We start from the raw sequence: 27,035 nt of genomic DNA, 5'->3' as shown, positions 1-27,035 counted from the left end.
AGGTCACTGTGGGGTGAGCTACAGCTCAAAACTTGGCCCACTCTGCACCACTCCCATCCACTTTCCCTGTGCCAGAGAGAAAAGCAGCTCTTGAGGCTGCTGGACCACAACCCAGCCTACCTGCCCTGCCTGGGGAGCTGAGTTCTGGCCATGCTGGGGACTTCCAGGCTCCACCTGTGAGTAGCCTCTGAATTCTTCAGCCCTCTGGGAAGGTCTGGATTTCTCTCTGGCCTCCTAGTACAGTTTGTGTTCCCAGGTTTGGGAAATGCTGCTTGAGGATTTGAGAACAAATCTCTGCAGTGCACACAGCTCTGCTCAGCACCATGCCTGGGCATGAGTGACAAACCTTGTATCTTCTCAGCAGTAATGAAGCAACAGAATAAATACAGCAAATCATTTCTTCAGAACTAAGCTTTACAAAGAATTTCAGAGGTAGGGTATGAGTTAGTTGTTTGCAGATTATCATTGTAGTGCTTCTCAGCAGTTCCCCTCAGATTTCTCCTGACTTTTTGTCCCCAAACTGTTCTGAGTTGTCATTTCTTCCACCCCCACATCCTCTACTGTCTTATCATTTATTTCTTTACCTTGCACACATGCATCTTGCTTTCCTCCTCCCGGACCCATTCTGAACTCCCCAGCACTGTTTCAACCCCAGCTCAGTTCTGTGCTTAGTCTTCCACATTGTCTTCTACCATTTTGTTTCTGCAACAAGACTCACAATACATCAAGTTCAGCTACTCACACCTAACACACCGTGGCCCAGCTCTATTTGATCTGAACATGTTCAACAGTCTGCTCCTGCTCCACTTGGCTAAAAGAGGGGACAAGACTTTCTGCAATGCTGCTGTTCCTGCAGCAAGCCCTGCCTCTGCTTTCCTCACCACGGAAGGGATTCACGAACTGGGGCCTCTTGCTGATCTGCAAAGCAAAAATGGCCTTCTGTGCCTACAGGCATTGCATTAATTTGTTGGTTTACCCAAGAAGGGTACACCTTGAGAGAAGGGTGGCCCCATCCACCCTGAGGAGCCCCAGCTGAGTGCTGGAAGTACCTGGGCAGCTGCTGTGTTGCCCCTGGACAGCACATCCCAGCAGGGAATGGCCATGGAGCTGGGCTGGCACAGGGCCATTGCACAGGCTCCAGTGGGGAGCACTCTGGATTCAGGCTCTGAGCAGGGAGAGCACGCTGGGGCCCCATTCTGATGTTTAACCTTTCAGCTGGCAATGGAGCTGTGCTGCAGCCAGTCTCTCCGGGGTAAGAATAGCAGCTGCTGCCTTGGGACACAGCACACGTGTCCAGCTCCTCCACGGCAGCACGTTGCGCTGCCACATAGAAGGCAGCCTACCCGCCCAGGAATGTCTTCAGGCACTATTCGTGGAAGCAAACCATCCCCACAAACAGGCACGACCCCGCACAGGAGTCTTAGGAGAGCGGGGCTATTTTGGGCTTTTGACACTGAGGATGAAAGGGGACACGTGATGGGCTGATCCTCCTGGTAGGGGCCTCCTGCAAAGCTCCTTTCAGCCTTGTCCCCTCCTCTAGCAATGGCTCTTGTGAAGGCTGAGAGGCAATTTGGGGTGGCCTTGGAGCACAGGAGAGGGCAGAGGGAGCTGTGAGTTTGCTGGAGGACAGGGCCAGCCCTCAGTGCCATTGGCTGTGCCCAGGGCAGCTCTGGCCTGAGGGTGTGCACCTGTCCCTGAGCTCAGGGCATGGGGCTGCCTGCTTGATTCTCAACCATACCCATGACAGAGAGAGAGATAGCAGAGAGTATAGTAAGGCTCCAAAAAACTTGCTGAAAGCATGCATGAAATACAAATCCTTTGCATCCATGTGAGTATTTACTTCTTTCCATCTGAAGCTCTCCATTTCAGAGTGGTTCTTCAGCACCAGCAATGTTTGAGAGGTCTGTTTTCCTCTTCCCAGCCATCACAAATTCCCTCCCCAACTTACTCCCATCCTTTTAACATCCTCTTACTGGTATGGATTTCTTTCATTCCACTTTTTTTTTTTTTTGGTCTCATTTATTTCTGTTTAATTTACCTTGCTTTGTGAAAAGTTGCAGATTAAACTGTCAGAGGAAAGATCACCACTTTCCCAGAAGGGTTTTCTGGCTGGATCAACCAGCCAAGCTGGTCTCCCTTGTGACTCCAGCAGTGTTAGCAGGCAGGAACAAGTGGTCAGGGGACTGTGTGTGTATAGGGTAGTTTATAAAGTGCTGCCACTAAATGCAATCCCACACCCCTGGGGGTCAGTCTCATGCTAGCTCCTGGAAGGAGGGCACTTGGCACAGTCACAGCCTTTTAAGCCATTACCATGGATATCCAGCACTGCTGCAGACAAAGACTCCATCAGTTCAGCCACCAGACAAGAGCCACAACTCCTCATGCATGGTCAAGTTATTTTTCCAGCAGCCTAATAAGTCACCCTCCTAAATCTGGCTTTGCCAACACGTCCGTGCTTGTTGGACATCCCCTGTGTCTGTCAGAACACATTACAATGGGTGTGGGCACTGTGCACACAGGTCAACTCTTGGCTGCTCACTTCAAGGTCAGGCTGGTGATAAAGTCAGTCTTTACCCCCATTTGGTGCCATATGCTGTGATTCAGGTTCCTGTGGATCACCTTGCCTGGTGGTGACTGAACCAGGGCCTCAGCACATGGTCTGTGGTGTAGCAGGTTCTGCAACAGGGCTGTGTGCTTCTCTGAGGATCCCCAGCACTGCAGGGTTCATCTTGTGCTGCCCGGGACCATCATGGCTCAGGTACAGGCCAATCTTCTTTGCAGAAACCCAAGCTGTGAGGATTTGTGCCCCATGGCCATGCATTTCTTTCAATGTCTTTAATTTCTTACTGTATACAATTGGCAGTGCAGGCTTTCCACAGAGGTCCATTGGTACCAGCAGGCCCTGAGGCCAAACCTGCCCTTGTGCTCTCAGATCCTCCCCTCCAAACCAGCCAGACCTACATGTACAGTGTGTTATGCCAACACAAGCACCATAGTCCTGGATAGAGTCAGCCTGGGGACTCCAGGTGCTGGGTGGGAAAGCCAGGATTTGGCATCTGCCATTCAGCCAACCCTGACATGAGTCAGAGCCAACACAAACCAAAAGTGAATTCCACTTTATGACATGGCAAAGAGCTGCACTGCCAGCAGAAGGGAGCTGGTGCAGAGAAGGTAGAGATTATCCTGCTAAAGTCACATCCATGCAGAGCCTTGCAGGGCTGCTGGGGCTGCTGTGCTCTGCTCCCTGTGCTTTGAGTCTCAAAGAACCAGGGACTGTGTAGCTGGGGCAAGAGCCAACAGCAAAATTTGTACCAAAAGCAGGCAAGAGGCTGGGAGGATTACATGACATTTCCATGTTGATGCCTGGATACTCTGGAATGAATAATGACAGGCTGGTAAGGGTTACCAGACTTGACTAGCAGTTAGTAATTTTCTGTTGATTTTGCACAGCTACTCCTAAACAGTCACAAGTGTTTTTCTGCACGTTTATGAAGTAGAGCATTGCACTGAGTAAACCAGGCATTTGACATGGTGGGCTAGGGTCAGTGACATGGCCTAGGAGCACAGCAGGACTTTGGATTGCATCCTGAAGCACAGCACTGTGTCATGAGCTGCCGAGAACAAGGTACAGCTGGTCTCCTGAGAATGTGCTGCTTGCAGGATACAGGAGCTGAAACAGAATTCATCCCTTGGGAAAGCAAAAAGCCTGTCAAACCTCTAGGTTTTAAATTCAGGATAAAATTGGTCAAACTGGTCACAGAAGCAGTGAGACTCAAACTCTCAGTTTTGACTAATTTTAGTAACAAAATGAGACTTTCATTTAAACATTCACATTTGGAGCATCTGAAGTTGCAGATATCTATTTTATTGACACGGCACAGCAGCAAAGACAGAAGATATTTGTGTTCATAAACGAAGGGAAAATTACTTCTGTAGCTGGAGAGATACTTTGTGGAAGTTCTAGTTACCCCAGAGGAAGCTCATTTTTCAGTTTTTAACACCACCTAGAAAGGAGAGGCTTTGTTTAATCTACACATGCCAAGATGAGTCTTTTGATCCCTAAAATCATCCATCCCAGTGCACCATCCATCTAGGATGTGCAAGTGGAGCCCAAGCCAATGCAGAGATGTCTGGAACCCTTAAAACCGCTGTGTGAGTTGAATTTATGCAGGTAACACCAGGATGGCCTCCATCCACAGCTGAAGTGTGAAGAAAAGATTAATTCCATTATTTCACTGGCAAAATGAGGACACATGAACTGCTAAGCTTATTCCATCTTAAGAGGGGCAAGAAACAGCAAGGTCAAAGCCTTGCATTACAGGCTTGGAACAGGCACAGTCTGTCACCAGGCTGTGTTTTACGATCTCTGAACTTCTTTTCCTCCTTTTCCCCTTACAACAAGGCCCCAGTCTTGTGGGAAGAAAGCTTTCAAGTCTTTATGAACATTCTGTTACCTGCTTTCAGAAAATTCCCTTTCTTCTTTAGCACACAGAAAACAACCCAAAGCAAACACATGATAAAAACATGTAAAAAAATAAAAATCTGCAAAGCAGACACATTAATTCTCTCACACTAAGTATTTTCTAACATATCCCAGGTGCAGGGGAGTATCAGGCACCTTAAAGCATGATCTCAACCTACAGGATATTGCAGAGTAGTCCACAGTCAGTCTATTTAACCAGCCTTCACCTGGGGACATCCAATAGAAGACACCTGAAATCTTGCCTCTGTTTGGGCTTCCAATTCAATTAGAGATTGAGCATTCTCTCTGTAAGGTTCTCTCATGTCTGGAGACTTTGCTCATGAACCTGGACTCAGTCATCCTGGTGCATCCCCTGGGGTGTTGGCAAGATAGACTGGCAGGCACTGAGTCAAAGCCTTTTACTGGTGCACAGCTTTAGGTGAGGGAAAGAGGGCTCTGCAGAGGGCCAAATTGATGGGCCAGATAAAACAATAAGAAGTTCAAGAAGACCAAGTGGCAGTGTTGGTCACAACAGTCACCTACGGGGGTGGGTACAGGCTGGGGACACTTAGAGGCTGGACAGCAGCCAGGCAGAAAGGGGCCAGCAGATGCTGGTTGACAGCTGACTGAACATGAGCCAGCAGTGTGCCCATGTGGCCAAGAAGGCCAATGGCACCTGGTCTGAATCAGGAACAGTGTGGCAGGACCAGGGCAGTGATTCCTCTGCTGTACCCAGCGCTGGTGAGGCCACACCTGGAGTGCCGTGTCCTGTTCTGGGCCCCTCGGTTTAGGAGCGATGTGGAGATGCTGCAGGGTGCCCACAGAAGGGGGTGAGGGGTCTGGAACACAATTCCTGTGAGGAGAGGCTGAGGGAGCTGGGGATGTTTATCCTGGAGAAGAGGAGGCTCAGGGCAGACCTCATCACTCCACAACTCCCTGACAGGAGGGAGCAGCCAGGGTGGGGTCGGGCTCTGCTCCCAGGGAACAGCGACAGGACAGGAGGACACAGCCTTGAGCTGAACCGGGGGGGTTCAGCTTGGACATCAGGAAGAAATTGTTCACAGAAAGGAACACTGGAATGGGCTGCCCAGGGAGCTGGGGGAGTCACCATCCCTGGAGGTGTTTGACAAAGCCTGGATGTGGCACTTGGGGCCATGCTTTAGTTGACAAGGTGGTGTTGGGCCACAGGTTGCATTCCATGATCTCAAAGGTCTTTTCCAGCCTGGGTAATTTTGTGACTGTGTGTGATTCTGTGACTCACTGAAAGCTGCAGACCAGCCTCTGGAAGAATCAACATTGTCTGTTGAGTCTCAGGCCAGATCCTTCAGGAGAAAGCAGATTCTCCATAGCGTCTCTTCTAGTGTGAAAATGCTTTATGAGAAAGACGATTCTGCAGAACGCTGTCTGAAGCCAAAGTTCTTCATTTCCTGGATACATGCTCTAGGTACTACTTACCCTTCCAAAATATGGACTGAAAGTATTTTACCTCCAACCACAAACTAATCTAGACTAGTGCAGCCAAAAGGCATTACACCTGCTCAGATTACACGAGGAAAGGCAGCTCTAGATCTTGTACCACTCTTGGGTTGGAGATAGACCACTGCCCAGGAAGTTCAGCTAAGGACACAGAGCTTCTGTTCTTCCTTCAATGAGAATGCTAGCTCTGCCTGAGGTTCAGAGAAGGGCTGTGCTAGAAATGTTCAGAGCTAGGCTGACTCTCATTACTTTCACTTTATGAGGCAACTTCTTAAATCTGAAACTAATGTGATGAAACTGGCCAGAAGATTCATGCTCAGCATCAGAGCCAGAAACAACAGAGTCACAGAAATGCAATTCCCAAAATGATGTGAGCTGGAAGGGACCTCCAAAGGTAATCTAGTCCAAAACCCCTGCCATGAGCAGGGACATCCTTCACTAGACAAAGCTGCTCAGAGTCTCACCCAACGAGAGCCTCAACATTTCCAATGATGGGGATCCACAACTTCTCTGGGAAAGTGTGCCAGCGCCTCACTACTCTCATCATATATATTTCTTACTTATAGTCAATATAAACATACCCTGTCTCAGTTTAAAACCATCACCCCTTGCCCTGTTACTAAAAGTCCTTGTAAGGAGTCTTTCACTGTCTTTTTCATAAGACCCATTTAAGGGCGCCAGAATAAAGTCTGCTCAGAGCCTTCTATTCTTCAGGCTGGACTACCCCAACCAACTTAGCTTGTCCTTAAAAGCCCCTTCCTTCCAGAGCTGTCCTTTCCAAACGATGCCTGTACCACTGGCAAGGCACAAATCTGCTGCTAGACTCATTTTGAGCAAACAGCACACCTGAAGTAAAGCCTTACCTTTGTAAGGGCTTTCTCGGGCCTTAGCTCTGAGTTTAGTTACTTGGCTCTCAGCAATATCTGCCCTTTCCAGGGCCTCACCTATCTTGTGCAGTGCATTTCTCAGTTTGGAGAGATCAGTATTGGCTTGTTCACCCTGAAATTACAAAACCAAAAAATTAAAACCATCTGGCAACATGCTGGGGCACAGAGACAACTTTTAAACTAACAGTCCTATAAACAGGTAAATAAGTATTTGCTTCATTTTAGTGACTCACAGCTTCCTCAGCTTGTCTTCTGTAGGATTTGATTTTCATCTGCATTTCATCTGCCAGATGTTGTAACCTAATCATGTTCTTCTTTTGTTCTTCATACTGTGGAAAGAGAATGTGCAATTTTATATTCTTAGGAGAAAAAACATCAGAATTGCTTTCTATTTTTACCCACCTGAAAAGTGAGCTCTTTGTAACGCCGTTCATATTTGCAGATGTTTTTCATAGCCTCTGAGGATTGTTTATGTTTTTCTTCCAGTTCAACTTCTAATTCTCGGATCTGGTGAATTAATCAGCAGTTGGCTTAAGCTCTCACATAGGATTTGGAGAACAAAGATGTTTCTGACACCCATGTTCAGTGCTGGTACCCACCCTGGCCTCAAGCTTCTGAATCTGCTTCTTCCCTCCCTTCAGTGCCAGCTGCTCAGCCTCTTCCAGACGAAGCTGCAGGTCCTTCACAGTCTGGTCCAGGTTCTTCTTCATCCTCTCCAGGTGGGCACTGGTGTCCTGCTCCTTCTTCAGCTCTTCTGCCATCCTGGCTGCCTTGGAAGGGAGATGACACAAGAAACTGGAAGAATGTGAAACAACAGCACGTACTGTGCACCAGCAGATGATTAACCCCTGTGTCCTGCTGACCATTCCTGCTGCCCCACTCCCTATTTTGTTTAGTTTTTTTTTTTTTTTCCCATGACATTATAATGGCAAAAACATGACAGGAAATAGGGGAAGAGATAGGAAAATTCTGCCTTACTGCACACAGAGCTGGAGTGATAGAAATGGTAAATGTTCTGTCTCACTGCATGGTCCCACTGTGACCTCACTAACAGCTGGGTGCTGGGGGAAAACAACCAGAGCAACAGCAGAGTCTGGGAACAGAACATAGCACACCTGAAAGATTTCTGTGCTCAACACACCTGGGGTGTGCTGAGTGCCGTGCTTCAGTGCTTGCCCTGCTACTGCCACAACCTCCTGGATGGCAGTGTCGCAAAGGTACAAAATAGTTTAAAATAATCTGTTATTCAACACAAACTAAGATTTATTTTGCTCTCAAACATCAGACTCCTACACAATATAATTAAGCATTTTGGTGAGATTTTGAGTGACGTTATAATTAATGGTATAATTATATAATTATAATTACAATTATAATTAATGCAGGATTCAACAAATTGCTTTGGCAGCAAAATATCCGAAATGGTCTAAATTGAAAAACGTGACCACTAGAAGTTTTAAATAAATACATATGTATATGTGTGCATAATTCATTGTAATGTTTTCTTTCTCTTTTATTCAAAAAGCACAGACATCATTAAAATACAAGAACACCTCAACATGAGGAAGAGCTTTTTTCCATGGAGGGTGGCAGAGCATGGAACAGCTGCCCGGGGTGGGGGGGGGGGGGTGGTGGCATGGAGTCTCCCTCTCTGGAGACATTCCAAACCTGCCTGGACACATTCCTGTGTCACCTGCTGCAGGTGACCCTTCCTGGACAGAGGAGTTGAAGTAGATGATCTTTAGAGGTCTCTTCCAATCCTAATGATTCTGAGATTCTATTTGATTTCTTTTCCATTTAATGAGCAAGTTGAAAAGTTTTCTTTCTATTTTAATTCCACATAATGTATCTAAGATTTTGGTTTGATCCTCTGCATCAAAAATCATTAGCAGATTGAGTCCCATGACATGCCAGTCCTATTGCCTTTACAGATCTTTACAGAGCTTTACAGATCTTGCATGGGAGGATTAAGCACCAATTTTGAATGGAAATTTGCAATTCTCATTTTAAAAATTGTTAAATAGGATTTTGCATAGATAACTATTTCAGATACCTTAGCCACTTTACTGGTTTCGATACTGCAGGATTTCTCTGTAGATTTTGTTTTCATGCAGCACTGAGGAAAGTTATTTTGTTTTCAACTGACTAAATGTGAATTTAGTTCTTTATGATGGCAACAGCCCCATCTGTCAGCAGGACATGTTCCCTGTTGCTCTACTCCTCCTCTGACACAAAGCCTTTTCAACCAAGCCCACAGACTGGTTCCTTGTCCAACATGTAACAAGAGTATTTACATTAACTCCCAGCAGCAATGCCACTGAAAGCCTTGAAAATTCAAAGTGAAAACCACAGTAACATCCTCACATCTGTCATTGCCTTCTTAGCTCTTTCTTCAGCACTTTTTGCTTCATTAGCAACATCCTCTATCTCTGCTTGGAGTTGTGCCATATCAGTTTCAAGCTTCTTCTTTGTATTAAAAAGGCTGGTGTTCTATAAAGGAGAAAGAGAGTGGCTTTGAGTGTCTGTCTTTGGTCTCTTACACACAGAGACCATCAATAACTATTCATTCCACCATCAATCTCTGGACCCCAAAATACATCAGTCTTGGCAAAGCAAATTACCTGGGTGTGGAGGAGCTGTGCACGTTCAGTGGCATCCAGAAGCTCCTGCTCAGCCACTTTCCTTGACCTCTCTGTCTGCTCCAGGGCTGCCCGGAGCTCCTCAACTTCAGCCTGCAGCAGGTTTGCTCTGCGCTCCACCATGGCCACCTGCTCCTTCAGGTCGTCCTGTGCTCTGACAGCATCATCCAAGTGCAGCTGGGTATCCTGTATTTGAAGAGCCAGTTTTGTCCTAATGAATTTCTTGAATACTGTGCTTAAAAATTAAATCAACCAGAAGGTAAAGCAAGACCTTGAGAGCTCCCTGGATGCTGTGCAGGTGTTTCTGTGCCTCTGCAGCCTGACGGTTGGCATGGCTCAGCTGAATCTCCATTTCATTCAGGTCTCCCTCCATCTTCTTCTTCAGCCTCAGGGCTTCATTCCTGCTCCTGATCTCAGCATCCAAAACACCTTTCATTGTCTCCACAATCCTTTCATGGTTCTTTTTTAGTTGGTTGATCTCCTCATCCTTATCAGCTATTTTTTTGCTGATTTCTGACTTTATCTGAGTCAGCTCTTGGTTGACACCAAGGATTTTGACTTCTTCATGCTCAAGAGCTGCCTTTAAAAGAAAAAGGGGGAAAAACAAAGATGAAGGTAACATTTCAGAGAACATGATTATTGAGGTGATACTCAGTAATTTCACAGAACTTCCGAAGCTTGTGGCAATCATCCTTGCACACAGCTACTGCCAGAAAAGGGAACAGAAAACTGCTCAGCATGCTCTTTACTACTAACAGTAAGATTTAAACTAACTCACCTCTGCCTCCTCCAAAGCTAATTGCAGACCTTTTTTTTCTATTTCAGCTTGATTTTTGGCTTTCTCAAGGTTTCTGATCATTTTGCCATTTGCAGTAATTTGCTCTGTGAGATCAGCTGCTTCCTCTGTGAGAGAAAAATGGCATCAGCCAGAGGAGCTGAACTCCATGCTTTGTTGCTGCAGTCAGCACCCCTTTTGCACACATAAATATGTATACAAAAATGTACACATGTACACAATGGTACACACGTCTGTAAATATGTACAGATTAAACCAGACACAACCAACTCATTCAGGCCAAGTGGGCACTGGTGTGGTTTCAGAGCCCTCCTTACAGAGAGCCTGGAAGAGCCCTGAATGTGTTGCATCTATGTACAGGCCATCAGGGTCTAAAACTACCTGTCTAGTCATTGTCTTCAGTGCATCTCTAAAACTCACTTTCATGAGCTGCTCAGTCTCCCAGTCACTACCTTTGCCTGGGAATGGCACTTCAATGTCTGCAGCAGATCAGAGGGCCAGGACATTTGCTTTATTAGCTTAATCACTTTACAAACATGCTTGACAACTTTTGGTAAGACACTGATATTCTGCATTGAGATGGAGAGCACAGGAAGGACGACAGAGTGCTGTCACTTGGTGCCCTTCTGCAGACATGGGTGTGCTCCAGGAGCACACCTTGCTCTGGTGGGTCTGTGAAAGCTAATGGGAAACCAGAGCCAAACACGTACGCTGGAGAGCAGAGTTCTCCCGTTTGATTGTTACAAGCTGATCTGAGGTTTCCTCATAGGCATTTTTCACTCTGAAAAGCTCGGTGTTCAGCAAGCCTGTTTCTTTAGAGAGAGCTTCCCGCTCCAGCTGGCTCTCCTCATACTTCCCCTTCCACTCTGCCATGACCTGGAAAACATCATAGAATCATAGAACGCTTTGGGTTGGATGGAACATCAAAAATCACTTAGTACCAAATCCCTTGCCACAGACAGGGACACCTTCCACTAATCCCAGGTTGCTCCAAGCCCTGTCCAACCCAGCCTTGGACACTCACGGGGATGGGGCAGCCACATCTTCTCAGCCTGTGCCAGGGTCTCCCCACTCTCACAGGGCAGAATGTCATCCTAATATCCAATCTAAACCTACCTTCTATCAGTGTGAAGCCATTCCACCTTGTCCTGTCTCTCCAGCCCCTTGTAAACAGTTTCTCTCCATTTTTCTTGTAGCTCCCTTTAGGCACTGGAAGACCACAATTAGGTAACCCCCATACTTCTGTTCCCTCATCTGAACAATCACGATTTTCTCAGCCTTTTGTTATAGGAGAAGCTATTATGTTTAATTTCCTGCTAGTACTGAAAAAGTTATTTTATCTGTGACAACATTTTGTACTAGATAAGTAATGCAGTCTCTGAAACCAGGACAAATTCCTACTTCCATGGCCTAGTTGCTCTAGTTAGATTCACCTTGACTTCAGCATTGACTGGTGTACAGAGTGTTAGTTTGGCTTTCTGGAAGGCTACAATTGAAAGATACTGTGCTCATTTATCACCTTATCAAAATTCTGCTGTTTCCTGTCAAGGGCAGCTGCTGATGTGTTTGCTCTCTCTATGTCCAGTGTCAGATCCTCCACCTCCCCCTGCAGCTTAAACTTCATCTTCTCCAAGGAGGCACACTTGGCATTCAGCATGTCTGCCTGCTGCCCTGCTTCCTGGAGACGCTGAGAGAGCTTTTTCCTTAAGGCACATAAATAAAACAAGCATACAATTTAAAAAATCATCACATGTGTCTCATTTTAATTAAGACAATATGCAACAACCCCCTCCAAAAAAAATTAGGTAAGGCTGCTAAAAGTGGATCTATATTCTGCCCAATATACATCTGGACAGCTCATGTCATCTATTCTGTACTTGGCCTCCTCGAGCTCCTCCGTGCGCTGAATCGCGTCCGTCTCATATTTGGTTCTCCACTGGGCCACTTCACTGTTGGCCTTGGACAGGGCTCGCTGCAGCTCCCCCTTGGCCTCCTGCTCCTCCTCATATTGTTCTCGGAGCAAGTCACAGTCGTGGCGAGCGGACTGCAGGGCATGGGCCAGCGTGTTCTTGACCTAAAAATTACCCACAATATTATGCATTTCTGTTAGCTGTGACCAGCAGGAGACCCCATGACCTTGCACATCTGAAAATATCATCACTGCAGCATGATGTGCAAAGGCTGAAGACAAAGGGCTGAGGCTTTGTAAGTGTTCAGGAAGCTTCCTTTACCTTTCACCAACTCTACCACTAGAAAAGACCAAAAGTGATGCTTTTACCTCAGCATATGCTGTAACTTGTCTTTAGACCATGGCTTTGAAATTTAAAAACATGAAAGAATTCACCAAGTTAAATCAACTTTCAGCATGCCAGAGTCATCCTTTGCAAAGAACTTACTGCACACAGTGCTTACTGTACATATCCTTCCCTGGACTAATTTTACTGTTTGGACTATAATACTTAAAAACTCCCAAAAGTGTTTTTCAAATGAACTGAGACCCTGATACATTTTGAAGCCTTATCAGGTGCTCAGTAGTTCACACTACCTTGATCTCTTCCTCCAGCTGCCTCTTGAGTTCTTCCATTTGCTGTTTAAGTGCCTGCTGGCTTCTGGACATCTGCAACCTTATGGTTTCTTTCTCTTTGAGTTGACAGCTTAGTTCACCTGTGGCAAGAGAAGGCAAGTTCTCAATACTGTCAAGATTAAGCATCCTGAAAACACTCACATATAATAATAATAATAATAATAATAATAATAATAATAATAATAATAATGTGGAATCACACAGCACTGTTTACCTTATCAATTGCTCAAAATATGTAAATACATCTACCATTGAAGAACATATTTTAATCCTTCAAAATGCTTTTGTTGTTGTTCTTTCTTTATCTAAATTCACCTCATTCCCTAATTCTAATTATATCCCTTATTACAGTTCTCATCCATTGGATGCTATTTTTTTCCTGAAGAAGAATGCTTTCAAAATTTTGCTTAATTGTTTCTTTTAAATCCCAATTTTCATTTTGAAGCAGTAGGATTTTATGCTGTCACACTGACTGAACTGACACCAAATGCTGTAGCAGTTTCCCATAATTGACCTTGTAATGCAAGAGATAAACCCGAAAGTTTCATTTCATGAGATTTGCAGTAACTGGAAAGCGTTTATGCCATGTCACCCCCTGTCCTAGGGGCTGAAGTACACCTTTCCCCTTTCTTGGAGAGGTGCCTATAGCTTACGCCATCATGTCTAGTGCTCTCAGTGCTTCTTGTAGCCATCCAATATTGTCTTTTCCAGATTTTTCCTAAGTCATTTCATGTTTTTTCTCAAACTTTCAGTTTTGTTCTAAGATTTCCCTTAAGCACCATGCTCAGTGAATTTACAACAAACTGGTCAGAGAACGGTACACATGAGAGACTATGTTTGCTACTGAAGGAAAAAAATACCCTCTCAGCACATCTTTGTGCCTTCCTTACCAGACTCTGTCTGGAGCTGGGCTTTTTGCATCACCATTTCGTTCACATTCCTCTGGTGCTCCTCAAGTTTGGCTTTCATTTCACTCATCTCATCTTCCAGGGTGCGGTACTTTTTTTCCAGAATAGCCTGCAAGAGAATAAGAAAGTGGAATCTGTGTAGCTGAGTTTGCAAAGTTCCCATTAGAAAGAAATAGTGGTAATACGAGCATTTAAGTTAAAAAGAAACACCTTGGACTTGGTAATGGTCTCTGTACGACCGGCCAAGTCATCAATCTCCATCTTCAGCTCACTCTTCTCCTTCTCCAGCCTCTGCTTCACACGTTGCAGGTTGTCGATCTGCTCCCCCAGCTCAGCTGTGCTGTCCGCGTGCTTCTTGCGCAGGGCGGCAGCCGTGGCCTCGTGCTGCAGCGTGGCCTCTTCCAGGTCACGGCGCATCTTCTGGAATTCTGCCTCACGCTTCTTGGTGAGCTCTGTTTGAGCAGTGGTGGCTCCTCCTGCCTCCTCAAGGCTCCCGCGGATTTCCTCAAGCTCCCGAGCCAGCTCAGCACAACGCTTCTCTGCTTTTGCCCGCGTCGCTTTCTCATTCATGGTCTCCTCTTCCAGCTCTGCAGCACGGGCCTGGGGAACAGGAGGGAATAGCACATCAGGAATTAAATAGGGAACAAGTCATTCCGTTCTTAGGTTACTGCATATTTGTCACAGTAGAATACCAAGAATCTAGTTTTGGGGACTGTAAGCAAAACAAACTTCCTTTGAATTTCAATGTTTTGGCATTGTAGGTAAAGACTTAGTGACAGGAAAGGACCTATGGATCAATTCATTCTAGCTTTAGATCACAGTTTTCTGTTGTTGTATTTGGTTTGCACGGCCAGGTTTGGTAGTGGGGGGATACAGGGGTGGCTGCTGTGAGAAGGTGCTGGAAGGTTCCCCTATATCTGACAGAGCCAAACTGTGGACAAGCATTATTCATGGTATGGTACTTCAGTTTAAAACAAGCAAACAGTAATGATGAAGTAGGTACATAAAGTCTCTTGCCTGCAATTCTCTGATCTTCTTCTGCAAATGAGTACCTGAATTTCGCTGTTCCGCAATTTTATTTTGCATCTGGTTAAAATCAAAGTCTTTCCTGTGAAAGATATGTTCTTTTTATTAAAAGAAAATATGTCCAGTTAAGACAAATAATATTTTTTTTTGCAATTTTTTCTCATACTTCCTTAATTTTTCATCTAAATGTTTTTTATCATTCTCCAGATCTACTGTGGTTTCCTGTGCAAGCTTCAAGTCGCCCTCAAGCTTTCTCTTTGCTCGTTCAAGGTCCACACATGCTTTTCTTTCGAGTTCCAAAGATCCTTCAACCTGCAACAAAAACATATATAAACATGACTAATGGAACAACTAAAGAATCTGCTCCTTCTCCTTACGTTGAACATGCTCACATGGTTCACTTGCTGCTCCAGCTTGATCCTGGCTTTGGTGAGGGTATTAACTTTCTCCTCCTCTATTTGCAGGTCATCCAGTGCCTGTTGCTGTGCTTCTTGCAGGGCCTTCTTCTCTTTCACTAACTTTGCAACAGTCTCGTCCAAACCTGTCACTGCTTCAGTCAGATTTTTTACCTAGTGTAAGGCAAAATGCTTAAAGGTTACTACCTTCACATAAGCCATGAACACAGACAATGAACTTGCTGTTAGATTCCCAAAGAGGCTTTGACCGTTGTATGGTCACACTCTACAGTCTCTCTGTTATATATCAACCCTTCAGAAGTCACAAAACAATGGTGAGCTTTAATTTTAATGCATTTTTGCATGCTTATGGGTTGGTTTTCCTGCACCAGGTGCAGGAAATAGGGATGCCCAGGTTCAATACCAGGCCCATAGATCTCCTTACACAGTAGCATGTAAGCATTCAAGTTTACTGTACCTTTACAGCCTATACATTGCCTAACAGAGCAACTGTTATTAAACACTGCAGAAATAAAAAGCACCTTGTTTTCGGTGGCATGCTTTTCCTTTTCAGCCTTAACCAATGTTAACTCAAGGTCATCCATATCTTTCTTCAGCTCGGAGTATTCATCCTCCAGTTTCCTCTTTCTGGCTGCCAGATCAGCATTCATCTCCTCATCATCTTCCAGCTTTTCCATTACCTCTTTTATTCTTGCTTCCAGCTGGAATTTTAGTTTGATCAGCTGGTCACATCTTTCTTCAGCATCAGCCAAATTTTCATTTTCCTTTTTATAGAGAACAGAAATGTGTTTCATAATCACACACTGGCACTGACACTTGCAGCAATCACCTGCTTATTAAGTGGCTGGTACATGAAATAACAGCATTTCCTTTCAGCCCTTTCTTGAACACTCAGACACAACTGATGTAATCTGAAGAGCCAACAATTATTTAAATTACATACAGTTTGTACTTGCAGCTGTAGGTCCTTTTTCTCCTGCACCACAGCCACCATTTTTTCTTCCAGTCTGTTCCTTGTGGCTTCTGATTTAGCCAGTTCTTCTTTTGTTCTCTCAAACTCTTCCTTCATCATGGCCAGTTCTTTCTCAGTTCCTACACTTTTTAAGAGGGGTTTTAACTTGAAGTACAGCTTCATCCAGGGCCACTGCTTGACTTTCATGAACGCACGGATGTTGTACTGGATGCACAGGATGGACTCCCTGGAACCAAAGTGATCTATCAGTACTGTGAATAAAGCCTATCTTTGAGCAAGCAGACCTGGCAGAGGACACACACCTGTGGTCAAACATTATTTTCAACTCCAGTCTCCGGAGGTATCCCCTGCACAAAGCCTGGGTCCGTGTGATCAGCTGTCCTAAGCAGTCATCTCTCATCTCTTCCAGGACACCCAGCAAACCTGCCTTGAAGAACACCTGCAGCCAAAGAACAGACATCAATCATTGCTGGTTTACATTTCAATGCAATGAATGTTTTCTTATTGTATGGCAAAATTAAACATTTACCTTAGTGTGTCCAAATTTGTACTGAGTATGATCTATCTCAATAGAAGACAGCAACTTTTCACATGCCTTCCTGCTATCAATAAACTTTCCTTCTGGAATGACACTGGCATTCAGTAGGTGGTATCTGATAAAACAAAGAAAAAAAGCTTACCCATCAGTACCATCTTAGTGCACAGGATGCCACAAGAACAGCTGTCAGTTTGAAGACACAGAGGAAGGCTGAGTCTGACCCACACCTCAGCCTCAAATAGCAAAGTAGTAAGAAAAGCAGCACATAGCAGCAGGTCAGTTCAGTAGATTCCAAGGATGTATTACAGCCCTCACTGAGACTGAAGGCATGGACAGTCTGTTCTCTAGACCTGAGACACTCTGCTCATCTGTGTCACAGTCATTATCACTACTCTAGGGGTCCAGCTCATTGGGTTAGCTGTAAATTCAATAAATGGATGGATTTTAAGAGTAGCAGACTGCTTTTCTGAGCCATTTCCAGCTTCTCACATTCCTACTGAACCATGTAACCCAGAATTACACTTCGTATCCAGCAAAGGACTTCCTAATCCTACACTGAGAGATTATTCCATACCTATTTTCAGCATCGATACACAAATTTGCCCTCCCACACCAATGGCTGGTCCAATGCCTTCAGTTAGTGCCCAAAACACCATTTCAGCCCTTCTCAGTGTCCTGCTCTCCAGCACATCCTGCACAGAGTTATAAGGGGGAAGTGATTGCTTTGTTCTTAGAGACCTCACCCTAAATTTGCCTTTGTTCTAACACAATGAGCAGATGACCCCAGCTCGGTTGCCCTGAATTTAGTTACCCTCTAAAAATGTAAAAATGTCTTATTTGCAGCAGTTCCCATGACAAAATTTTTTTTTGTTCTTTTGTTGGTTGGTTGTGGTTTTTTTGTGGGGTTTTATCTATAAATGCATCTGCTAATGCTGTAGAAATGTTAGCATGTAGAAATATTAACCCACTACAAAATGAGAGGGCTGTGTGGAACTAACTTGGATTTCCTGCTGGAGTCCCTTTTTTTACTGCAGCTCTAGTTGTCAGTCAAACCTAGCATTTCATCAAGAAGTAGTATTGGATTGAATATAATTTCCTCTTCGTAAAAACATTCTGGCTAGAGTTATCTAAACTACGCTCTTCAAACCTCTGCTAGATAGCAGTTAAATATAGGATGTGCATAAACCACCCTCTGTACTTTTGCTGAAACATGCTTGTGCCCAGTTTGAGAATTAAAGCAAAGAATATCCAAACATTCAGATTAACAGGAATGAATTAAAAATAGGTTTTGGCATACAGTATTGAGGAAGGCATCTGGGTGGGCACTGCCTACACAGACTATGTTATTAGATATGTCTTTTGCTTTCCATGCATGTTAAATATTAAAATAATCTTTTCCTAACAACTGTATTCAGAAAGACTCTTCTTTCAAATGAATTGGGCTCAATGCAAACACAAGAATGTTATTACTGACCTTTGTTTGAAATCCCCATAGGGTATCTTGTTAGGAAATCCTTTCCTGCAGATCCGAATGCCTTCCAGAACACCATTACATCTCAGCTGGTGCAGAACAAGCTTGTGATCCATCAGGCCTGTGACAGAGCAGCATGGGGATGTACTGATTGCTCTAGCATTGCTCCTTCTGCCCCTTTCTATTCTATGTTTTATGAATTACCTGGAGTCTTTGTTTCATTGGGAATGATGCAACGCACAAAGTGAGGATGAGTTGTTCGTAAGTTAGACATCAGCTTATTTAGATTTTCCTGCAAAACAGAGATAATTTCTAATCTCTATAGTATCTCAGTTCTAAAAGTGATTTGATTCTGCTGAAAAGCAAAAATTGAGAACTTTCTCCTTGCTCTTCTAGTGAATATTCTATAATCCTGTGTAGGCATCAGCAAAGTAAATGGTTGTTACTGAAGAACTTCCCTCCTGCCTTAAAATGAAAATGTGGCTGTTGTAGGTGTGACAGTCTCTGCCAGAGAACACACTTACCCGAAAGAGTACAGAGACAGTTTGGAAGGAAGAGCCCTTCTTCTTGGTTCCTTTCTTCTTCCCACCACCTTCAGCTGGAAATGAGATGACAGTCTAGCTGAGGAACTGCTGCAGATCTCTTTGACAGTGTTATAATTGTGCATCTAACACACAGCACACAAGCACTGACTCAGCACCGATCCATGTCAGGTGAGAGGTACAGTAGGAAATATCAAACTGGTAACATAATCTTCTGAGTTTACCTTCATCTATGGAAGCAAAATTGGCATAAAGATGGCATAAAATCTTCAAGGATGATTTCTGATACAGCCCCACAACAGTTTCATTCAGAGGGTCCTTGTTCTTCTCCAGCCAGCCAGAGATGTTGTAGTCCACTGTGCCAGCGTAGTGCACCAGGGAGAAGTGGGCCTCAGCCTTGCCTTTGCCAGGCTTGGGCTTCTGGAAGCTGCTGCACTTGCCCAGGTGCTGGTCATAGAGCTTGTTCTTGAAAGAGGTGTCAGTTGCCTTGGGGAACATGCACTCCTCTTCCAGGATGGAGAAGATGCCCATGGGCTGAATAGAAAAATGGTGCTTTCAAATAAGATGAATTCAAGCTATAATAATACAGAGCAAAAGATATGCTGAAATTTAAGTGCTGGAGATATTTTACAGAGAATTAGCCTAGGAGGAGCAAGCAAGATTTTTTGTGAACAGCTGGAAAAATATTTAAAAGAACTCATAAGATTTTAATGTACAGTTTTGAACTACCCAGGCAACGTGTGGAAAACAAAAGAAGTCAGACAAAAACCGTGCAGTAACTTCCTAGAATACAATAGTGACTTCTTACCCAGAAGGAACGAAAAAGCAACCAGACATGAGGCTTTCTGGGATTTGAATTTAATTGAGAAGGAAGGAATGAGGGAGGGAGGGAGGAAGGAAGGAAGGAAGGAAGGAAGGAAGGAAGGAAGGAAGGAAGGAAGGAAGGAAGGAAGGAAGGAAGGAAGGAAGGAAGGAAGGAAGGGAGGAAAAAATCAGTGTCTTTTTAGAAGACAGGATACATTGCCAGTCATTGGATAATTAATTAATCAAGGGTAATATTTAAAGAAACAGAGGAGGTAAAGAGACCTGAAAGTTTCCCAGAGAGATTGCATTGAAGGCACTCAGTAAAAACACTCTCAAGAACCCTTTACATATCAAATTTGTGTGATTGCACAAGTTACTTATGAAACTTACCTTCTCAATGAGCTCAATGCAGGCAGCCAGGTCCATGCCAAAGTCAATGAACTCCCATTCAATCCCCTCCTTCTTGTACTCCTCCTGCTCCAGCACGAACATGTGGTGGTTGAAGAACTGTTGCAGTTTCTCATTGGTGAAGTTGATGCACAGCTGCTCAAAGCTGTTAAACTAATATTTGAGTAAGTGTGTTAGTAGTATTAAACTTCCTCTGATCAATTTTTTTTCACAAAGATGTCATGGCAAGGTCAGCCAGACTGTCCCAAAATGGTTTTGATAACAGTGTAAAGAATATACCATAGGTGTCCAGGCTTACAGAAAAGTTGTGCAGTGCAGGATATGGTTGCTGCAGCCTGCACTGGCCATGATTTGGGTGGCCCTAATGTTCCTAATTACAAATTCTTTGGGGAGAAAGTAAACAGCTTCATGACTATGCTTCTGCCACATCCCTTCTCTTACAAAGTGGGTGATGGATCTACAAAGGCAGAAGCAGCTTCAGACAGATTTGCCCTGTTCTTGAGGGCTGCACTGGGGTGAGGAGGAAGAAAGGTCAGAGAAGTCAAATAAAATGAGAAAAAGCATTTAGAGACCGGCAGAAGTCTGAGAGTACTTCAAACCTCAAAGATCTCGAAGCCAGCGATGTCTAAGACCCCAATGAAGTGTTGTCTTGGCAGCTTCGTGTCCAGCTGCTGGTTGATGCGCATCACCATCCACAGGAAGAGTTTCTCATAGACAGACTTGGCAATGGCACTCACTGCCTGCTGCACCTGCAGGGACAGTGTCACACACCTGTGTCAGGGCACTGCTAGTGCATCCCCAGAACAAAACACCCCTCACCATGCCCACATACACTGCACTAACAGGCCTTAATGGCCCCGACCATTCTCAGCTGTGACCTGCACCCATTCCTTTTCCTTAGGGAGAGAATGGTCCCTGCTGCTCCTTGACACTCACCTGATCCACTGTTTGGCCTTTCATGACATATTCATTTCCCACTTTCACCCGGGGATAGCAAAAAGCTTTCAGCAAGTCTGCTGAGTTCAGGCCCATCAGATATGCTGCTTTGTCAGCCTCTGGAAAAAAAAATAATAACTTGAAACACTTTCTTCTTAGCTTGGACACACAGGGCATTGGAACCAGCCAGAGCCCACTCTGAAATTTGCAACTTGATTGGCTTTACCCCATCCACAAATCTTGACTAACATTCTCATTTACTTTTCTGAACAGCCTTGTAGGACTGGTCCTCATGACAGAGTGGCTACAGCAGCCCCAACAGATCTGGTGAAACCCATGAATGCACTGTTGATGGGACAACACAGAGTTTTTCCCATCAAGCCACTTCTCCACAATGTCATCCAGGTAGAACAAGCGTGTATGTGTAACCAGAAACTTGAGAACACTACAGTAACGTGCCCCAGGCACTGAGTCCTACAGCAGAGCTATCAGGAATAAAATGGATGCAGAAAGTGCCTCTGCTTGAGGAGGTAAGTTGAAAATCAAATCTCTTTTTTGTGTTTATCAAGGAACAACTGCATCTCTCCTGGAAGAGTCCCTCTGTTCCTAGTGAAAAATTGCATGGAAACAGTTGGAAATAGTTCTCTCCCAGCCATGAAGGTATTACCTTCTGTGCCATCAGGCTCTGCCTGCTCCTCACGTGGTTTCTGCTTGAACTTCATGTTCCCATAGTGCAGGATTGCTCCCGTCAACTTGTAAATCCCCATTCTCTCATCGGGGCTGAAGCCCAAAGTGTCAATGGCCGCCTGCATACCAGACAGATCAGCTGGTTTTAACAGTGCTGAGAGGAAAAGTGAGATGGTCTCTCCTTGCTAGCTGTACTCACATCTGTGGCAACAAGCTCCTCCTGGTCATTGATGCTGGCCACAGAGATCTGCCCTTGGCTGATGAAGGGATAGTCATAGGGGCTGGCTGTGACAAGGAGCATCTCTGAAAGGCAAACACAGGAGTGAGCCAGAGCCTAGCAGTGAAGATGGAACAATGGCTCAGCAAGGTTTCACAAGTTCTCCTTCCTTTTGCATCCCAAACTCTTGGTTTTCTATTAAGAGAACAGAAGACAGAGTAAAGCCTTTTATCTGCCTGGCGTGGCTGAGCAGTCCTTCCAGTTTAATATGTTGTGAACTGAGAGCCTGGCACCCAGCACTGGCAGACACAGAACACAGGCCATCCACAGAAACAGCTTTTAAGAAAGAGGCTTTTAGATAAGGCTCATTTGTGCTTGTCCTCATACATGACACACACACAGAGTGGGAGGATGGGAGCAGGAGCTCCAGCTTGGGAAATGTTCTGTGGGTTGTTGGGAGGGATGGGCAGAATGGACTGAGGATGAGTGCAGTAACTGAGTGTGTGGCAAAAGGGACAGATGTGGGGCATAGGTAGGGAGTGCTGTGGCAGTGGGAAGGGGAAAGGTCAGAGGGATTGCACTGGAAAAAGGAAATAATCTTTGCCCATATGATAGAAAGCTCAGATAAACGGTTTGTAGATCTGCCCATCCTGCACCCAGAATTGCTTACCTTTCCACTGAATGTTATTCACAGGATATGGCCCATCTAAGTTGGACTTTCCACATCATGGAGAATGGCAAGGTGCAAAGCAGAGTATATTGGCCACCCTGGCACCTCACCTGCACACAGTTTGTGTTAGAACTCACCCAGGGAGGATAAATGGAGAGGAGAGGAGTAAAACCCTAGTGTGACCCTGTTGTGCAGAGACACAACTACAGCTTGGGGAGCCCAGGCAGGGCTGACGCTGCAATGCTGAGGACATAAATCAGCACATGATCCCTGCTCTGCACAGACTGAGGCACTCACAAAGGGGCACCTGGGGGCCTGTGACATGGGCATTGTGCCTTGGTAGTGCTGGACCCTGCACTGAGCTGGTACATGGAGGGAAATGTTTCCCACACTGACTTTACCCAATGTCACCAGGTGGTGGCTGTCCTTACCAAGCAGTTCAGGCTTCTTATTGGAGAGGATCTGATAGAAGATATGGTAGCTTCTCTCAGCTTTCAGCTGGAAAGTGACTCTTGATTTTTCCAGCAAGTCTGTAACGTGCATGCACATTTTAGACATTTTTCAGGTTCTTTACATTCTAGCAAGGCTGTCAGCCCCCCTCAGTTACTCACAGGTCTCAATGTCACCAGAGGCCAGTTTTCCAGAGGTTCCGAAGTGGATACGAATGAATTTTCCCTGACAAGCAGACAAGAAGTGGTTGTCAGTGCAGCAATCTCAGAGCGTTTTTATCTCTTCAGTCTTAGTGACAGCATCACCAAATCAGTCTGATTAGCTTTGATATATGAAGATAGATAAAGGGGAGCAATTTGCTGCAGCAATGTGAGCGTGAAACAGCTGCTAATACATCAGCATTTCATAAAAAAACCCGAGAAATTAGTCAGCAAGAACATTTTTCCCAGCCAAGGAGCCCACAGTCACAGCTAACAAACAGGCAAAGAGCATTAGAAACACAGGAGGGCAGAGGAATAGACACAGGATGACTCACAAAGCGTGAAGAGTTGTCATTTCTGACAGTCTTGGCATTGCCAAAGGCCTCCAGCAGTGGGTTGGCACTGAGGATTTGATCCTTGAGCATACTCTGCAGGGATAATTGAATAATTATTGAAAAACACCATGAGCTATGTGATTGAAAGAAATTACTCTATGGCATGATTACATGTGCACTTAATTTCAGCTCTACAGTGCTACTGCAGCACCTTCTTGACCCCAGCACCAAGAACCAGCAAGGGGGGTAAACAACAAATAACTCATTTTTCTCTTATTCAGAATTTTTCCCACAGTCAGAACTCTCAGGTCTCAGCCACAGGGAGAGATTGATCCATGTTAAGAAACTGGAGCCTCTGATTCTTCCTGGGCACCAATCCTGCAGACCTGGTTTCAGTCCAGGTAAAGCTACACCTTGGCAGTGTCAGTGGCAGCTCTGGTGGCTTGCATTTATTGTGGTCCTAACTGCCCCGGTCCTACTGCCTTTCAAAGAGTGGTTGAAGTAAATAAAATGTATTTTGAGGTAAGTGTGTGTCACCAGTTCTGTCCACAGCCACAAGGGATAACATGCTGAGCTGCCCTTCACCAAGCCCTTCCTTTCCACACCTTCACCTGGGACTCCTTCTTGGTGGCCGGGTCCCCGCTGGTGGCGATTGTTGCGTAGTACTGGATGACACACTTGGTGTTCACTGTCTTCCCAGCACCGGATTCTCCGCTGCAGAAAGAAGGCTCAAAGTGAAGAATAATCTGACCGCATCGTGTTGGGGACAAAGTCCAAAGTGGTAGATGCACTTACGTGATCAGGATAGACTGGTTTTCACGATCTGTCAAAGGGAAAAACACCTGCAGTCACAGAAGCTGTAGGGAAAGTGCTGGTTCTCATATAACTGTGACCTGGTGTCCATCGGGGGAATGAAACAAAATCTCTGCAGGCCAAACTGAAAAGATGCATGATCTACTCTCCACATCTCTTCCCCTCCCTATACTCCATGTTTTGTCTTCTTTCCTTCTCCTTTGCTTGTCCTGTGCATGTTTTTGCTTCTGTCTTTTCCATTCTTTACCTTTAATACTATTAAATATGGGACAGGACTTTATTCAGATTACAACCATGTGTTTTGGTGACAATATTTCTACCAGCTTTGTTCTGGATCCACCTGCTGTTCCTACATGCAGCTGTGCTGCCCAGATAATGTGTCCTGTCCAAGTGCTACTGCCACTTGCAGAGGTCCCTGTTAGGCTGCTTAGCTTAGTACTTAGACCAGATAATGTGCAGCACATCACAGTGCTTGAAAAATAAAGAAAATACTTCAGGAGATGGGGAAAATTGTCTGGAGCTTGTTTTGCATCAGTTAGGGTTGAAAATAAAAGCCAAGCAGATAATCTGCAATATTACATGGACCAAGAACTCTGCAAGAGATGGCAAAGGTGACTGAGCCATGGCAGTATGGAATGGCACTTGGCAGAAGACTCTGACACTTTTTTACTCCAAGTCTTGTCAAAATAGAAAAGCTCACCAGTCAGCATGGACTGATAGGCGTTGTCAGAGATGGAGAAGATGTGTGGAGGGGCCTCCTGGCGCTTCTTGCCTCGGTAGGCCAACACCACCTCGGGGTTGTACACCGGCAGCCACTTGTAGGGGTTGACAGTGACGCAGAAGAGACCCGAGTAGGTCTGTGAGGAAAAAAACCAGAGGTGTCACTGAAGTCCAGATCCTGCAGTTGTATTTTCTCCTTTGCCAGAAGAAGGAACTTACATAGATCATCCAGGAGCTGTAGCGGTCCTTGAGGTTGTAGAGGACAGCAGGTTCATGCAGATGGGTCAGCATGGCCACATCCTCAACTCGGTCAAACTTAGGCGGGTTCATGGCATACACATCGTCAGGTTTGACAGCAACTGTCTATAATTCAGAAAGGAAGATCAAACCTTGGTCTAGCAACTCTTGACAGTCCTTCCACAACCACAGAGAAGTAAGCTCTAATTAATATTTTTCTTCCTGTTTAACCGTGCTAAGCAAGATATGGCTATTTCAGGGCAAACACAGCAAGCCAGCCAGGAACTCTACAACACTGGTGCATTGACAGGATGTAAATTTACTGGAATTGCTATGACCACACAGACAGGGTTTGTGCTGGACCAGATCTTTCAACACATTATCATTGCTTATGAACTTTAGGTCTCTGCTGCTCATGGCTATAGGAACCTGGGGCACATCTGCTGGCCAGCCAACCTCTCAGCTTCCAGGGTTCCCATGATAGTGCCAGAGAGCCGGGACACAAAGCACAAGATGCATCAACAGCAAATCCATCCTTGGGACAGACTTGTTCCACTCCTGCCTGTGGCTATTCCCAGTTAAAGAAAGGCTCTGTCTCTACCAAACAACACCATCTGCTGGGCTCACAGTGTGGGGGACCATCCTGTCACACAGCAAGAGCCCATGGATATGTTGTGGGGGCAGCAGATGTTCACAGCTGGCAGCAGCTTAACCCAGCCACTGCTTTCTAAAAGCCTTGTAGCACCTACTGCCAAGATATTGGTCGTGGTTGTTCTTTGAACTGCTGCAGTTATTCTTACAAAAGGTATCGGGACACGAGCTGCTAAGACATTTCAGTGTTTTTGAAGATTAACACCTTGGATGCTCCTCTGGGAAACTGCTGCCAGTGAGCAAAAGCAACTTGCAAGGTATCTGTCTGCTCAGCTACCAGTAAAGGAAGGAATTTATGAGTGGATATGACAGTGTTAGCTGAGAAAATGTTAAAAACTAAGTTAAGACTGGCAAGGCTACAATCCAGTCTGGTTTAGAGCACTGCCCGATTTTTAGAGTCAAACCAAGAAAAATGATCCAATGAATACTTTTATCCCACCATCTAGAGTTATACTTTCCTGTGGAGGCTATGCTGATCCCAGTCAGAGGACAGGGGAGGGCAGGGCAGATTTTTTTCCTGAGCTAGCCTGGTGCTTTCTCTGTCCATCCCCAGCAGATGCCCTGGGTCTTTGAGCAGGGCTGGGAGAAGGGCCAGAAGGAATGCACTTACTCTGCCATCCTCTGTCTCAACAGTTATCTTCCCATCCTGTGCAGCCTTAATCCTCCCCCTGGTGTACTCCACCTCGGGGTCAGCCACAAAGCAGTAGGTTTTGGCATCAAATGGCTGGTTCTGGGCTTCTATTCTCTCCTTCTCAGATTTGCGCAGGTACGGTGCAGCCTCACCAAAAATCTCCATGGCAACGTCTCTGCTCATGGCTCTGAAAGACAGACCCTGCTGGGCTGGTCCCCTGTGTGGTGCTTAGGGCAGAGTGGAGCTGAACATCCACACCCAGCTGACTGCTCCACGCTCAGCCCTCCCAGCTCTCAGGTGTGTGTGGCGAAATCTTGAGGGAGTTGTTTCCTTTTCCAAGCTGGAAGGTACAAAGGCAGTGAAGAAGAGCTACCACCCTTCATGGCCCCAAGGAAAAGAGATCTATGTCCAAGGAGGGGGAGGGCTCCCCAGGAAAGTGGTCAGATCTGAAGGATTCCTGTAATCTTTAGAAAAAATTAAGCCCTAACGATTATTTTTCTTCTGGTTTTTAATTTATGACTTACCCCACTCTCTATTAACATGGAACCTGTGCTAGTT

At 45.3% G+C, this 27,035-nt stretch overlaps 1 protein-coding gene across 1 annotated transcript; it reads right to left on the bottom strand.

Annotated features, from left to right (window-relative positions):
• Positions 1-25: 25 nt before the first annotated feature.
• LOC134052209 (myosin-3-like) lies at positions 26-26,660 on the bottom strand. Its single transcript, XM_062506550.1, has 42 exons — positions 26,457-26,660; positions 25,178-25,321; positions 24,939-25,095; positions 24,221-24,248; positions 24,037-24,139; positions 23,426-23,518; positions 23,052-23,115; positions 22,872-22,970; positions 21,753-21,856; positions 21,534-21,672; positions 20,867-20,985; positions 20,530-20,679; positions 19,913-20,083; positions 18,943-19,252; positions 18,701-18,774; positions 18,381-18,468; positions 18,180-18,297; positions 16,697-16,820; positions 16,470-16,606; positions 16,138-16,393; positions 15,716-15,958; positions 15,171-15,347; positions 14,945-15,090; positions 14,770-14,860; positions 13,963-14,352; positions 13,735-13,861; positions 12,806-12,924; positions 12,138-12,334; positions 11,780-11,963; positions 10,971-11,136; positions 10,243-10,367; positions 9,736-10,044; positions 9,447-9,650; positions 9,190-9,315; positions 7,425-7,595; positions 7,228-7,332; positions 7,059-7,154; positions 6,802-6,937; positions 5,195-5,301; positions 1,344-1,580; positions 882-945; positions 26-66 (listed from the first exon to the last, which is right to left on the bottom strand). The coding sequence occupies exons 1-42, from the start codon at positions 26,658-26,660 to the stop codon at positions 26-28; spliced, it is 6,243 nt and encodes a 2,080-aa protein (XP_062362534.1).
• Positions 26,661-27,035: the final 375 nt, after the last annotated feature.

This window comes from Cinclus cinclus, chromosome 20 (genome assembly GCF_963662255.1).
Source record: "Cinclus cinclus chromosome 20, bCinCin1.1, whole genome shotgun sequence".
Lineage (NCBI taxonomy): Eukaryota > Metazoa > Chordata > Aves > Passeriformes > Cinclidae > Cinclus > Cinclus cinclus.
The sequence above is the reverse complement of the archived record's forward strand: the minus strand, read 5'-3'. Positions and strand labels throughout refer to the sequence as shown.